General features: G+C 28.5%; 5 protein-coding genes across 5 annotated transcripts; 3 read left to right on the top strand and 2 right to left on the bottom strand.

Moving 5' to 3' along the window:
* Window positions 1-1792: 1792 nt before the first annotated feature.
* On the bottom strand, window positions 1793-3153 carry LOC103572809 (glycine cleavage system H protein). Its single transcript, XM_014443304.2, has 3 exons — window positions 2747-3153; window positions 2342-2485; window positions 1793-2069 (listed from the first exon to the last, which is right to left on the bottom strand). The coding sequence occupies exons 1-3, from the start codon at window positions 2889-2891 to the stop codon at window positions 1840-1842; spliced, it is 519 nt and encodes a 172-aa protein (XP_014298790.1). The 5' UTR covers window positions 2892-3153; the 3' UTR covers window positions 1793-1839.
* A 903-nt stretch (window positions 3154-4056) lies between these two features.
* LOC103572761 (protein arginine N-methyltransferase 5) lies at window positions 4057-6921 on the bottom strand. Its single transcript, XM_014443293.2, has 9 exons — window positions 6742-6921; window positions 6574-6671; window positions 6389-6507; window positions 5906-6309; window positions 5424-5842; window positions 5058-5356; window positions 4794-4997; window positions 4550-4731; window positions 4057-4489 (listed from the first exon to the last, which is right to left on the bottom strand). Exons 2-9 carry the CDS (start codon window positions 6660-6662, stop codon window positions 4337-4339), a joined length of 1869 nt encoding a protein of 622 aa, XP_014298779.1. The 5' UTR covers window positions 6663-6671; window positions 6742-6921; the 3' UTR covers window positions 4057-4336.
* A 700-nt stretch (window positions 6922-7621) lies between these two features.
* LOC103572808 (uncharacterized) lies at window positions 7622-9484 on the top strand. The gene is made up of 9 exons (XM_014443295.1): window positions 7622-7765; window positions 7822-7941; window positions 8007-8124; window positions 8357-8618; window positions 8691-8813; window positions 8871-8961; window positions 9018-9154; window positions 9236-9368; window positions 9434-9484. Exons 1-9 carry the CDS (start codon window positions 7622-7624, stop codon window positions 9482-9484), a joined length of 1179 nt encoding a protein of 392 aa, XP_014298781.1.
* An 856-nt stretch (window positions 9485-10340) lies between these two features.
* Window positions 10341-12385, top strand: LOC128667980 (uncharacterized). Its single transcript, XM_053740006.1, has 7 exons — window positions 10341-10484; window positions 10779-10896; window positions 10955-11216; window positions 11279-11357; window positions 11914-12050; window positions 12126-12258; window positions 12335-12385. Exons 1-7 carry the CDS (start codon window positions 10341-10343, stop codon window positions 12383-12385), a joined length of 924 nt encoding a protein of 307 aa, XP_053595981.1.
* A 595-nt stretch (window positions 12386-12980) lies between these two features.
* LOC103572807 (uncharacterized) lies at window positions 12981-15134 on the top strand. Its single transcript, XM_014443294.1, has 9 exons — window positions 12981-13124; window positions 13204-13323; window positions 13380-13497; window positions 13994-14255; window positions 14323-14445; window positions 14515-14605; window positions 14666-14802; window positions 14885-15017; window positions 15081-15134. The coding sequence occupies exons 1-9, from the start codon at window positions 12981-12983 to the stop codon at window positions 15132-15134; spliced, it is 1182 nt and encodes a 393-aa protein (XP_014298780.1).
* Window positions 15135-15159: the final 25 nt, after the last annotated feature.

The following is a 15159-nucleotide window of genomic DNA, read 5'->3' on the forward strand; positions in this document are numbered from 1 at the left end:
AAATATGTAATTATATAATATTTTGTGTATAGTTTTATGAATAATAAATATATATGAGTATATATATTTATATATATATATATAAATATATTTCTGTTGCTTACAAATAAAGAGAGATAAATATTAGACATTTTACTTAATTTTTATTTTTTACTGATTACGGTTTTTTTTTTATTTTTCATTTTTTAGGTTTTCGTTTAGAGCCGAAGGATTTTAATTTTGATTTTTTTTCGTTCAATTGAGGAGAAATCAATGGAGCAAGGTTTATGTGGTCTATTATAAATATATATATTATATTATATATATTACATTTTAAATCTATCATGTTGTTTAATAAAATAAGTGTTTAAATTATTATTGGTAATTACATAAATATAAATATATATTTAAGAAATAAATTTAATTGGAAAATGTGGAGAATTAAATTTTTTCACTGATAATTTAAAATAATGAAATAAATTTTATTGAGCCAGTAAATATTTGTCAATGCTGTGAGGAAAGCCGTCTCTTCGGTCATTGGTACCTAAATAATTAAAAAAAATCAATAAATAATAAAACGGTTTATTGTAATCGATAGATTAAATGACTTTTCTTTATTTAAATTGTCATTACGAAATTTTATTAATTGATATCAAAATTGATTCTTGTGGAATAAATATTTAAATAGATTCTGTTAAAAATTTTTGAAAAATAAAACTAATTAGTAGGCGATATTAATTTTTTTTAATTATGTAAAAAAAAATATTGCAGTTTTAATTAAAGAAATTAATTAATTAAATATTTAAATGAATTTGATTTAAAATTTTGAATAAAAAAAAAAAATAATTTAATCTATCGTGAATTAAATATAAAAAATAATTATTTGAATAATTAAAATAATAATGGTGCGATAATTAATCTAAATTACAACGATTTTGTTTAATAAAATTAGCGCGCACCTGGAAGTACCTGAAAGTGTTTTGATGAAAAAAAATATAAATAAATATATTACATGTATTAATATTCTCAAATATAAATCATCAATTTGTTGGATCAATTGACGTTAATTAAATTCAATTGACAGCCAAAATAATAATAACAATTATTAATTATAATTGCACTAGTGTGTATTATAAATATTCAAACGTGGATTAAATTTGAAATAAAAAAAATATTTTCTCTTGCAGTACACGCAACTAAACGATTTGTCGTTTGATTATTTTTTAATACCAATTCAATTTCTCATTTAGGCTGGACCTAAAACTTTCTTTCCTGTTAATGTACATAATTTTAATTATTATTACAAACTTTTAAAATTAATTCCTTCAATTACTCGATAAATCAAACTTTTTTTTCCCAAAAATTACATAAAAAAAAAATTAAAATATTTGTAATTGTAATTATGAAAATAAATGTGAAATAAAAAAAAATATTTTAATTGTAGAATCAAAAGAAAATTTTATCAAGAGAAATAATAAATATATTCTAATAATTCACGCTTTTTTAAATGGAAATATATATATACGTATATATAAATTTGTTGCATAATAAGAGATATAAATATATATATATTTGATTATAAATACTATAAATAATCCACGAATTGCTTAAGATTAAGTGACTAAAAGTTAATTGTATTTAAAATTAAAATAAAAAAAAAACTAATACATATTTTAAAATAAAAAAATAGTGTGTCGTTTTACACTGCCGCAGAGCGCTGGACAAATTGTAAATTATGTAGAAAAATACCAACAAATTAAACAGATTGACTGTAAATATATCTTTATTAACATAAAAAAAAAAAAAAAAGTAAGTGTTAGATAAATAATTATTAATCCAGCATTTAAAATCCTAGTGAAATTAGTGGGGATCTGATTTCAAAAATTCTTCATATGATTTTTCGTCCATCAGCGTTTTTATCTGACCTACGTCATCAACCTGGACTTTGAACAGCCAGCCGTCTTTGTAAGGTGACGTATTTATTAGTCCTGGTTTATTTTCGACTGTTGTATTTTTTTCAATAACTTTTCCGGTTATCGGACTTATTATTTCTGACGCTGCTTTCACAGACTCCAGGGCGCCGACTTCTTCTGCAATTTTCATAAATTATTTTATTTATTACTAAAGTTCCCATTTTTTTATATTTCGCGGGCAATTTAAAATTTTAAATATTATAATAAAATAAATAAATTAAAACTTTTGTAAATGAATAAACTGTACCCAGGATATGTCCAGAAAAATTACGCATGAGTTTAAAAATTTTGATGACAAGTGACTGATAATTAAAAAATTTGAAATTATCAGATGTCTGCTACTTTTATCATCACAAAATTTATTTATTAATTTAATTAAATTTAATTACCATCTTTTTTAATAGTAGATCCAACCTCAGGTAATTGTGCATAAACAACATCACCAAGTGCATCTTGAGCGTAATTAGATATACCAACAGTACCAATATTATTATTTAATTCAATCCATTCGTGTTTGTCTGTATACCATCTTTCTAAAAAAATTTATTAATTATTTATTCAATTTTTTAAAAATATCAATTACTTATAAAAAATAATTAACACAACAATTAATTCATGATAGTAAAGTTAGCGGGCATTTGAAAATTTTTAAAACTTCTAAATAATAAACTAAAATGTTTATAAAATAAAAATAAAGAAATAAATGTTGACAATTCAAAATTCAGTATAAAATTTACACTCTTATTAATTGACAGTTACTCGTATCAAGTTTTAAATATATGAAAATATATTACCGGCTAAAGTAGATGTCGTTGCAATAGTTCTCGCATGCGCAATAGATTTTATCAGCTGAGAATCATCACTAGTAAAATATTTAATTGTCTTGACACAAGAAATACTTTTAAATTGTCTTGTCAATTGTTTAACCAAGAGCGCCATTTTTAAATATTTACAAATCTTACAGATAATAATAATAATAATAATTAGAAAAAAATTTATTGTAATTTAGCAGCAAGTTGTGTAATAAGCGCGTCAATTAAATTGTTTTTTTTTTTAGCCGATGTCTGGGTCTACTGGTCTTGTGACGGCGGCGTTCGCGTTTCGACGACCGCGTGACTCAAACGACTGACAAAATTACTGAATAACTTAAAAGTTAACACAATATTATTTATGGTTTTAATCAATGACCTTTCTTATCAATTAGATTATCTAAGTACTATTTCGTAGTTAATTATTTTTACAATAACTCATTATTTGCTTGACTGTTAATTTTATTTTTAAAAAACTAAAAATAGCCGTCTGATAATTTTTTTATAAATGATAAATTATAAAAAAAAAATATTTTTAAAAATTGCACTTATAGTTTTTATAATTTTCCCCATGTGCATATTTTTAGTTTTTCTTTTTTTTGTAAACTTTAGGATGATAAAAGTGAATTTTTTTTTGGCGGTGAATTTAAAGTTTTAAAAAAGAAATATTGTAAAAATTTTAATCAGTTTTGTGATTGAGGAAAATATATAAGAATTTATGTATGATTTTTATTTTAATAAATAGATTTAGGTCAATTTAACAATCACGTGAGGTCATAAGTCATAAATTATCGATATTTATGCAATAACGAATTAAATATTTATATATATGTGATAAATTTATTATTATATTTTATATCGACCTAAAGAACTTGAAAAAATTAAATCAAGATTGAGGATCAATAAAATTTTCACTGTTTTCATTTTTATTTCATTTTATTTAAGTCAAAATATTCAGCAATTCTTTTTAGCATCGACGAATAAAAAAATAAAAAATTAAATTAAAACAACTTATGATTTATAAATTTAAATGAGGAATGAAATCAAATGATACTGAAGCAGGAAAATTTTCAAGTTTTTTTATCCGAGATTAATTTATCTGTAAATGATATATATTAAATATATAGATATACTCAATGTATGTAATTTTCAAATTAAAAAATTATATAATTTTATATAACACTGAAGTTTACTGATTTCTAATAATTTTTGAATTTTTTAAAACATGGTAAATTAAAAAAAAAAAACTATTTCAAAAAATTGCACTTATAGATTTTTAATTTTTCTACATATGCATTTTTTCATTTTTTTTTTTTTTGTAATTTATTTGTTGAAAAAAATAATTCGTAAATTTTCAATTGTCTGTTAACTTCAGGATAATTTTTTAAAAATGCGCACTGGTAATTTTTAGAAAACTCGTACACATTTTTGAATTTTTCTTGATACAATTTGATACAAATAATCAATGATTGTAAGTTATTCGCGCTCGTATTTTATATTTAATTCATAATCACAAAAATACTCTGCTGCTTTAATTTACTATCATTATTATAATTATTATTGTAAAAAAAAATTTCAAAGCCCAATGGTGTAGGATCGACCATTAGGATTATGAATTCCCAAGAATCTCGGCTTGCTGATGCACCACTCGTACCAAACATTCTTAGGACTACATTTCCTCCAGAAATTTAATTCTATTTCATCTCCCGTTTTTACTGGTATCGGCTCCTAAAATAAACCATCAGTAAATAATTATCAATTAACATTAATATGAAAAAAAATAATTACCCGTATAGGAAAGAAAATAGGGAACCAACTCAACATCCCTGGGCTGTGAGTCTCCGGTACGATACTCAAAGTTATATTTTCATACAAAACGACATCAAAGTATCCAACAAACCCGTGTAATACTGAGTTCTGCTCAACTGTAAATGACTTCTTTTCATACCGCGAGTTATTTATTGTCGCGTCTGAAAAATAATTATTACAAATTGATAAGTCTGATATTTATGAAATAAATAAACCTGGGTACCTTTGTTGGGATGGTAAAAAGTAAACAGCGGCTGCTCTTTAGCAATCTGATATTTGTTGTGCAAATATACAACATACGGAGTTTCAAAATGCGACAACTGATGTTTGTCTTTGTCGAGGCACTGCTTCAGTTCGTTGTAAATTTTCGATGACTGAACTGGCCCGATGTAGGAAGTGTATGACTGGGGAATGCTGATACCGTCATCTAAAATAATTAAATGAGAATCAAATATTTAATTAAAAGACATTGGAGATAAATTATCACCTTTCAAAAATTTCTGAGCGCCGTCTAAGCACTCTGGCGACAACTCGTTGTCTCCAAACGACCCCAGCAACTCAGAAACGAGTATGTCCGCTTTCTCTGGAGCTTCCCATTGTCTCATGTCTGAGGAAACTATCGTCACTCTGTCGCCAAAGATGTCATTCTTCAGAGCATGTAACGTCAGGATAGCATTTGGATTTTTTTCTACTGCGTAAACTTTGACCTGTACTTTGGCCATGTCTGCGGCATTCAAAGTCGCTCGGATTAATGGACCTCGTCCAGCTCCTACGACCATTATTACTCTGGAAATTATCATTAGTCAATCAATTTCGTCGACGAATTAATAAATTAAAATAAAAGTAAACTAACAAAGTAGTAGCAGGACTTTCGGTCTGCATTTTAAATAAAATCGCTCGATGAATAGCACGCTGATACTCGGAATATTTAACAGGATCCTTTTCAAATACTTCATAAGTACCAGACTCGAGATTATCCATCAGCGGCTGCAGGGGGAACTGGAGATAGTCTTCATACCCGCGGCCGTAACGTTGCAGTGGGCCGTGGACTTGGAAGCCTTTTTTCCACAAATGGTCAAGGTAATTGAAGTACAGGGTCAAGTCTGGGTAACGATTAGATCCCGTCAAAATAAACTGGACATTCAGAGGACTGAACCTCTGAATTAGCACCTGGTGCGCGCGTCCAAGTACCGGGTACCCTTTTTTGTTGCTTATGAACAAAGTCGTGGGTAAAATTAAACATTTTACCGGTTCTCCGAGCCAGCGATTAATCTACAGGATAAATAATTTAATTAATTGATAAATTGAATGGTTAATTAACTATGAGTCAAGTACCTCATCTTCTTCAGGTAAGTCATGGCTGACAATAAGAGCGACTCCGATTTTTTTATCAAAGTCGCAAATGAACCGGAACCCGTTCCACCATTCCCATGGACTCTCGCAGTTTATTTCCTCATCAGTGCGGTAGGACATCGTCTGCTTGGCCGGGTTCTCCATGGGTATTTGGACCCAGACTTGGGTGTTTGACACCGAGACTAGTTTGTTATTGATAATACGCGCTAGGTTTATGTTCTTGTCAATGGTTCCGTTTAATTTGAAAGTTATCGCGGGTATCCCCAGGTGAGATGCCAGTGACAGTTCCTGTGCCAACGCGGCCTCGCTGTTTTCACGCACGTGTTTTATTGCCGAGTCCACGTTGATGTGCGGAGACAGTCGGCCAACTATCAGTGAGTTCCAGTCTATAATTTGAATGTTTTTTATTTAGCCCGCGAAAATTCAAATTTGATAAATTAAATTGGAATTTAAATTAAAATTAACCTGATGTACTGAGGATCATGTCAGCACGCGTGAAAGCTACATGTCGATCTTTAGCTGTCCCTGATATAAATTCACGTTTTAATTGCGGGTGAACTAATGGTATGCAAATAAATTCATAGCTGAAATTGTAAACATTTAATTTTATTTAGAGTAATAAATTTAAAAAGTTATTTTTTTTTTATTACCAGGACTGCTGAGCTGTCTCCAAGCAGCTATTTAAATCTGGTGCTGCTGCAAAGTTAAGGCCACATGACACTGATCGTGTTCCTGACATTTTTTGTATCTAAAAAAAAAAAAAAATTTACTGCAATTTAACCTCAAAAGTTGAAAATTTTACATAAATAAAAACTTACTCTGGTGTCTTAATAAAATCTATCAAGTTACGATAATTGTTATTATTTTTTTATATACTTGTGATTAGTTTAATTGACAATTAATGAGGTATTTATTTACTGAGTAATAGTTTATTTGTTAAATAATTATGAGACGGTTAGCGCATGGTATTTTTGGCGCCATCTGTATTCTCTGCGCAGTGAGAACTGCGCAGGCGGCAAACGACTTTGACCGAGCATTGACGTTGACTGCCGATTTCTGACGCACAGAGATTCAAAGTTTGAAATATTTTAGCGCTTTTAGATTCTGCAAAAAAAAACAAAAAAAAATTCTATACATGTAGATTTATCTGCGAAACGAGAAAGAAGACATTATTTTTGTATTTTACTGAACTTACAAAAAAAAGATTTTTTTGACGCGAAAAATTTTTACGCTAGCACACAAGCGAATGAAAAAAAAATATGAAGAAATTGAATCTTTAAATTTTAATCGCCGAAAAAATATAAACTCTACTTACAGATAAATATGACATATATAAAAAATTGATCGTATGTTGCCAAAAATATTTAGAAGTCACGTTAAAAAGTTTTTGACAGCAATTGACATCTTATAGCCAGACAACTTGCGGCTAAGAAAGTCGAAATAAGAATGGACTGTCCTCAGCAGCGTTGGGTAGAAACGATATCGATTACATTTATTCTGTATGATGTACATGCACGATTTACCTGCCGCTTCAAAAGACACCTGCTGACAAAAGATAATAAAATATGCTCTTTACTAGAACACTGGACTGATATCTGAACAAAAGACTCAGGAAATCTTTAAATCTTTTAGTCTCTTTAAAGTCTCGTTACTACAAAATTTTATCAAAAAGATGTTTCATTGTTTTTTTTTATAAAAATGGACGTCTTTGATAGCATGCATTGGAGACCAACAAAGAAACTGATGTCTGCACTAGGTGCCTGGCCTTTCCAACCGGTCATTCAACAAAAAATACTCGGATCTCTATTTTATTTTATCATACAAAGTATTTATGTAGTTGAGGTACTCGAGTACTTGTATAGCTTTACAACTGGATTTACAAATTTGTATATTGTTAGATTTCGAAATTAATGGTAGTGTGGGGTAATTTAACTGAGACACTTGACTGCTTACCGGTATTTGTATATCATTCGATGGTGCAAATTAAGATGTCAAATTGTCTATTGAATTTGAAAAAGGTGAGACAATATTCAGTGTTTGAAAAAAATTTACCTAAATGTATTAGTGAGATTTTGATTTACAGGCCAAAATTTTATTGTCGAAAGTTAAAAGAGATTGGGAATCGAATTTAGAAGAGTCCGAAATTAAAATTTTATGCAATGATGGACGTATTCACAAATCAGTAATGGATATCTATTCTAGTGAGTTATTTTTTTTTCCTTTTCAGACAAAGCGCGCCATTACAAAAAAATACGAATTTATAGTAAATTTTTACCTGTGCAAATTTTTAGGTCTTATCAAATTAAAATTAAAAACTTTTATCTACTCGAAACAAAAATTTTACCTACTCATAATTTTTTATTTTTTCCAGCTTCAATAATTTATGACTTTAAGACATGTACATATATATCATATAAAAGTATTTATTTATAGGTGGTTTATCTTCTGTCGCTGTAATTTATGCTGTGGTACCGCTAGTTCCAATATTTCTTGACATTGTGGTTCCATTGAATGAAACAAGACCTAAAATTCTGCCATACCCTACTGAGTACTTTGTGGACATTGAAAATAATTTCTATGCACTTTACATACATGGATTTATAGTGACTCCGATAGCTTTGTTTTATTTTCTCGCCTTTGATTCCCTTTACGCAGGCTTAGCTCAGCACGCATGCAGTATGTTCACAATTCTCGGGTAAATATTCATTTTACTTTAAATAAAAAAAAAAAAACCTACTATACTAATCAACATCCCAATGAAATTCAGAAGACGCCTAGAAAAATTGACAGCCGACCAAAATATTATCAATATAAAAAGAAATCCAGTAAACGAAGAAAATGGTATCAAGTCATTGGTGATTTGTATAAAAATGCACAAAGAGATTTTGCGGTAAGTAAAAAAAATTTCAGACATTTCTCTTAAAATAATTTTTAAATTTAATTGAAGGTTTGCGCAACTTTTAGAAGAAAATTATAGCAATTATTTTTTTTTATTACTTGGCACTATCGTACTTGGCTTAACTGTTACCGGTTTTCAAGTCAGTATTCAAATTTTCAGTCTGTTTATAATTATTTTGAATAATTTATTATTTAGTTTGTAGTTTTGGCAACGGAAATTGGCGAAAAAATACGTTGCCTTTGGTATGGGACCGGTCAAATTATTCATTTATTTTTTTTAAGTTATCTTGGACAACAATTAATAAACCACAGCGAATATATCAATGAATCAATGTAATCAGCAATAATTTTTACAAAAATTTCACATTAAAAATTTTTTAGCCTAACGAATTACTTTAACTTACATTTTGACAGATGTGCCGCCAAGTGGTATAACTATCCCAAAAAAATGAAACTTTTGATTATTGTAATGCTGATGAGAGGGAAAATAGTGTCGACTATCACCGCCGGTAAAATTTACATTATGTCAGTTGAAAACTTTAGCTCCGTAAGTGTTAAAATTTTATTTTTACTAAATAAATTCTCAGCTTTCCAAAGAAATATTTATTGCAGGTAATGAAGACTTCGATGTCATATTTTACTGTTCTTACATCCGTACAGTAATCAATAGTGTTAATTAATTATATAAATTATTAGTTTTTAAAATTATAGATACTATTTTTTTGGTAATACTGTAAAATGACATTGTAATGCGGCGTATAATAAAAAATGAATTAACTTTTAATAATATATTTATAAAAAAAAAATTTATTCAAGATTTTTAATTAAATTACTTACTCTGTAACTTAAATAAATCTTTTTCCTCCAGTATTTTACAATGGAAGGCGAATAAAATGTGGGATGACAATCAGTAGACAGAATGAAAAAAAAAAAAAAAAAAAAAAAAAAAAAAAAAAAAAAACCGATCGACACACAGGAGATCCCTAGACATGAAGAGGTGGTCTCTTGTAAAAGAGATTTTACACTTCCAAAAATTTTTACAATTTACACAACAATACACATTATAAATAAAAAGTGGCTTGCGCGCGAATTATAAATTCTCGTAGCAATTATAAAATAAATTGAATGACACATTTTATAATTTCACAGAAAAAATATAAAAAGTTGACAGTTGAAATTTTTATATATCATTTCTTAAATAAATTTTTTGTAAATATTGGAGGTAAAGTATGTAAAATTATATTGAGTTGTAGTCTGACTGAATATTTGAATTTATTTCTTGCTATGGCTGTCAAAGACTGAAGTACGACAAAGGCTATCAGCGGGATATCGATTTCAAAAATCGCGTGCATGGAATAAACTCTTTCTAGGAGTTATTAAATATTCTTATTGACATCAGTCAACCACCTTTATAACTAGCTTAAAAAGGATTCAAAATTTATAAACTTTGTAGTCTTTGTCGAGTTTTGTTACAGTCTGTCTTTTGCCAGGAATATTTCATCAAAGTTTCGTCTAGACAATGGATCTGTTTGATGATTTAAACTGGAGACATACGAAGCTACTGATGTCTAGCTTCGGTGCTTGGCCCTTTCAGTCACGAGCTAAACGACTAATACTTGGAACTACCGGTCACTTTATGCTAGAAAGTATGCTGATACCCGAGGTACGTAAATATATATTTTTATATTCATTACTTCCGTTCATTTATTTAATACTCTAAACATATTTCTAGATAATTAAATTAGTAACCATCCGCAATAATTTAAAAATGGTAGCCGACTGTATTCCATTACTCATCTTACACATAATGGTACTAATTAAAATACTAAGTTGTCATCAAAATACTCAACGAGTACGTTTGCATAATTAATATAAAAATAAATTAATTATATAATTTATAGAAATATATTTTTTCATTAAATTCGGTGACTATATTAATTTTTATTTATCTAATTAGCTAAAAAATTTATTAATGCGCGTCCAACGCGACTGGCAACTAAATTTAGATGAATCAGAAATAAAAATCCTGCGTAATGATGGACACAATCATAAAATATTCATGGATTTTTACTACAGTAAGTTTATTTAAACGAATATTTATGTAAAATACTTATTAATTGTTTAAATTTAAAGTTAGCATATATTCGGCAGCAGTAATTTACATGCTGGTACCGATAATACCAAAAATATTAGACTACATCGTACCGTTAAATGAATCAAGACCATCGTTACCATTCTATCAAGCTGAATATTTCGTCGACCCGAACAAGTACTCGACAATTATTTACATTTGCTCATGTCTTGTAACTCCAATCACTCCGACCGTTTTTGTAGCATTCGACTCTATTTACTCCTGTCTCATCCAACATTCCTGCAGCATGTTCACTATTATTGGGTAATTGCTGCAACAAATAAAAATTTTCAACAAGTATTAAGTATGTGATTATTCAATTACAGACGTCGGTTGCAAAATTTGACAAATGATTTGAATATTTCCCGCAATGAAAAAAATGATGATGATAAATTTAAGTTGCTGGTAAATTGCATACGAATTCATAAAGACGTTTTAGAGTTAGTAGTTAAAATTTACTGTTTTTTAATATTTTTAATTCAATTATTATATATATTTTTTTTTAATATTTGTTTATTTTGTTGCAATAAAGATTTGTGGCGCTCGTTGAAATGAATTTTACAAATTATTTGTTTGTATTATTGGGTATTATTGTCATTGGAATAAGTTTTACTGGATTTCAAGTATGTATATCAATTACATTAGCTAATTAACCAATTTGACTTTTTTGTTAATTAAAATAAATATTTTTTGTAAGACATGCAGCCGAATTCCATTCACTCGGAACTTCCCTTCGATCTTGACCCCTATTACGAGCTGCGCTCTTACCGGATGCTGTACATTTGTTGTAACTGTGTAGTTTACCCTTTGAAGAAGAAAGAACATTCGATAATTAGAAATTTTCAGAAAATTTCTGCACCTACGTAGACTAACTGTCCGAGTTAATGGAATTCGACTGTATTCGAAATGTACCTAATAATTTAAACTGTGACCTGAGCAGTGCAAAAACTTTTATTTTTAGACAGTAATAATGGCCAATAAATTGGTAGATAAAATAAGAATTGGTTGGTTTGGAATGTGTCAAGTTGTCCACTTATATGTACTCAGTTACTTTGGACAGAAATTAATCGATCACAGTGAATACATACACAAATCTGTGTAATTTTGATACTTTATTATTTAATTTTTATCTATATTCTGGCTGATAGTTGATAAAATTTTTTTTTCTGACAGATGTTTAACTCACTGGTACAGTTTTCCTCATAAAACGAAACCACTGATTGTTTTAATACTGCTGAGATGTAAAATACTGTCGAAAATAACGGCGGGAAAACTTTACGTTATGTCTGTAGAAAATTTTACGTCTGTAAGTTTCTTCAGTCGATTCCTATTAACTTTCAATAGAGCGCTGAATAATTTTCTTTCTTTTTTCCGACTTACAGGTAATGAAAAAATCAATCTCTTATTTTACAGTACTGACGTCAGTACAGTAATAATTATATTGAATAATTATAAATATCAGCAATAAATCTGTGGGATTTAAAATTAGTATGACTGATTTTTAAAACAATAATTTTTTTTATAAGCAATATATTTGTTTTGTTAATAATAATTAATAAAAAAATTTAAAAAAAAAGATAATGAACTAGAGTTTGTTATTATTTGAAAATTTTAATTTTAATCGTCGAAAAAATATAAACTCTACTTACAGATAATTATGAAATATATAAAAAATTGATTGTAGCCAAAAATATTTAAAAGTCAGGTTAAAAAATTTTGGACAGCAATTAACATCTTATAGCCAGACAACTTGCGGCTAAGAAAGTCGAAATAAGAATGGACTGTCCTCAGTAGCGTTGGGTAGAAACGATATCGATTACATTTATTCTGTATGATGTACATGCACGATTTATCTGCTGCTTCAAAAGACACCTGCTGACAAAAGATAATAAAATATGCTCTTTACTAGAACACTGGACTGATGTCTGAACAAAAGACTCAGGAAATCTTTAAATCTTTTAGTCTCTTTAAAGTCTCGTTACTGCAAAATATTATCAAAAAGATGTCTCATTGTTTTTTTTTATAAAAATGGACGTTTTTGATAGCATGCACTGGAGAACAACAAAGAAACTGCTGTCTGCGATAGGATTGTGGCCTTTTCAGCCGGTTATTCAACGAATAGTAGTCGGAGCTTTCGTTTATTTTATTATACAGAGTATTTTTATATGTGTGGTACTTGAGTACTTTGTATCGCTTTCAAATCAATACACAATTTAGTTATAATAAAATTGAATATATTTTATGATTCTAGTTTTTGAAATTGGTTGTGGCGTGGGGGAATTTGGCTGAGACGCTTTACAGTGTGCCAATACTTGTCTACTTTTCGATGATTCAAGTCAAAATAACTAACTGTCATTTGAATTTACATAAGGTAATTTAATATTTATTTATTTTTTTAAATTTAACAGTTGGTTTTATAATTTACAGGCTAAATATTTACTATTACGAGTTAAAAAAGACTGGGAATCAAAATTAGAAGATTCTGAATTTGAAATATTACGTAATGATGGACGTATCCATAAAATAATAATGGATGTTTACTTTAGTAAGTTACCAAATTCAAATCATCAAATCCACAGGAATTTTTTTTTATTTCAGAATTTTGCATGACTCAAGCGCTCGCTTAAACAATTAGTAATTTTTGACCGTATCGCTGATATTGAATTTTATGTAGATCGCAAATGGTCAAAATTAAACTCAAAAAATGGATTTATTTTTGACATTCTGGACCTTGACTTTGAATTTTCTGGACTTATAAGTTTCCAAGATTTTACTAACTTTTTTAAAAAACATTTTTTACAAAACTACCCATAGTTGACTCAGTAACGATCAATCTTTAAGTTCTGGATCATTATTCTATGATAGAAATACTGCTAGAAATTATTTTTGCTAGATAACTACTGGTAGAATTTTTTCCTGCAATCATTTTTGTAATGCTAGACCTAAAAAACGATTCTTTTTCTTTATAAACTAAATTGCAGCAATAAAAATCCATATGAATATGATTTATTTGATATTATAATTAAATATAATTATTAAAGGTGGATTAATTTGCGTAGCGACTGTGTACATCGTACTGCCATTAATGTCACCTCTTCTCGACATAATCATTCCCCTGAATGAAACTAGGGAAAGAATATTACCCTATCCAGCAGAATACTTTATAGACATCCAAAAAAATTTTTTCATGCTCTACCCTCACGGAGCGATAGTAACTCCCATAGCTTTGACAGTTCTCGTAGGATTTGATTCACTCTACGCAGGTTTTGTTCAGCATGCCTGCAGCATGTTTACTATCATTGGGTAATTACTACCCAAAACTTGTCCAACGACAATAATAATAATTTGAAAAATTATTTTGAACTGCTAGAAGACGCCTAGAGAATTTGACTGTGGACAGAAATAATATCGATGAAGAAAAAAATTCCCTGAATGAACATCGTGGTCTCCAGTCATTTATTACTTGTGTTAAAATGCATAAAGATATTTTACAGTAAGTTAATGTAATTTAATATAAAATTTTTACATATGAGATTACAATATATATGTTCATATGTTGAAGGTTTGTAAAACTTGTAGAAAAATACTACTCTAATTATTTTTTTGTGCTACTTGGCGTTATTGTGGTCGGCTTAAGCGCTACAGGTTTTCAAGTTTGTATTTGAACATTTTTAAAACCTGCGAATAATAATTTTAAGTAATTTATCGTTTAGTTTGTAGTTTTGTTAAGTGGAATAGGTGAAAAAGTACGTTGTCTTTGGTACGCGATGGGCCAAGTGACTCACTTATTTTTTTTGAGTTATGTCGGTCAAAAGTTAATAGATCACAGTCAAGTTATCAACGAGTCGCTGTAATAATTTTATCAAAAATTCATATTTCCTATATTTTTTCTCATAAAATTAATATTATTTTTTAATTTAATTCTTTGACAGAAGTGCCGCCAAGTGGTACGACTATCCTCAAAAAATGAAACCGATAATTATTTTAATGCTGATGAGAGGCAAAAGAGTATCGACAGTATCGGCTGGTAAAATTTATGTCATGTCAATCGAAAATTTCAGTTCCGTGAGTGTAAAGATTTAATTTTGATTAATTTAACTAATGGGTTTTAAAAAAAAATTATTACAGGTAATAAAAGCTTCAATGTCATACTTTGCCGTTCTTACATCTATGGAGTCATAAATATTGTAATTGTTGATTATAATTT

This window comes from Microplitis demolitor, chromosome 6 (genome assembly GCF_026212275.2).
Source record: "Microplitis demolitor isolate Queensland-Clemson2020A chromosome 6, iyMicDemo2.1a, whole genome shotgun sequence".
Lineage (NCBI taxonomy): Eukaryota > Metazoa > Arthropoda > Insecta > Hymenoptera > Braconidae > Microplitis > Microplitis demolitor.

Coding starts and splice junctions, on each gene's coding strand:
- LOC103572809 (XM_014443304.2), bottom strand. CDS start 2,891: ATGGCGCTCTTGGTTAAACAATTGACAAGACAATTTAAAAGTATTTCT. Junction 2,486..2,746: donor AACGACATCTACTTTAGCCG/GTAATATATTTT, acceptor AAATTTTTTTAG/AAAGATGGTATACAGACAAA. Junction 2,070..2,341: donor ATCTACTATTAAAAAAGATG/GTAATTAAATTT, acceptor TGAAAATTGCAG/AAGAAGTCGGCGCCCTGGAG.
- LOC103572761 (XM_014443293.2), bottom strand. CDS start 6,662: ATGTCAGGAACACGATCAGTGTCATGTGGCCTTAACTTTGCAGCAGCA. Junction 6,508..6,573: donor GAGACAGCTCAGCAGTCCTG/GTAATAAAAAAA, acceptor TTACAATTTCAG/CTATGAATTTATTTGCATAC. Junction 4,490..4,549: donor CTATTTTCTTTCCTATACGG/GTAATTATTTTT, acceptor GGTTTATTTTAG/GAGCCGATACCAGTAAAAAC.
- LOC103572808 (XM_014443295.1), top strand. CDS start 7,622: ATGGACGTCTTTGATAGCATGCATTGGAGACCAACAAAGAAACTGATG. Junction 8,814..8,870: donor ATGCACAAAGAGATTTTGCG/GTAAGTAAAAAA, acceptor ATTTAATTGAAG/GTTTGCGCAACTTTTAGAAG. Junction 8,962..9,017: donor TAACTGTTACCGGTTTTCAA/GTCAGTATTCAA, acceptor TTTATTATTTAG/TTTGTAGTTTTGGCAACGGA.
- LOC128667980 (XM_053740006.1), top strand. CDS start 10,341: ATGGATCTGTTTGATGATTTAAACTGGAGACATACGAAGCTACTGATG. Junction 11,217..11,278: donor AGCATGTTCACTATTATTGG/GTAATTGCTGCA, acceptor ATTCAATTACAG/ACGTCGGTTGCAAAATTTGA. Junction 11,358..11,913: donor ATGATAAATTTAAGTTGCTG/GTAAATTGCATA, acceptor TTTTATTTTTAG/ACAGTAATAATGGCCAATAA.
- LOC103572807 (XM_014443294.1), top strand. CDS start 12,981: ATGGACGTTTTTGATAGCATGCACTGGAGAACAACAAAGAAACTGCTG. Junction 13,324..13,379: donor GTCATTTGAATTTACATAAG/GTAATTTAATAT, acceptor TATAATTTACAG/GCTAAATATTTACTATTACG. Junction 13,498..13,993: donor AATAATGGATGTTTACTTTA/GTAAGTTACCAA, acceptor TAATTATTAAAG/GTGGATTAATTTGCGTAGCG.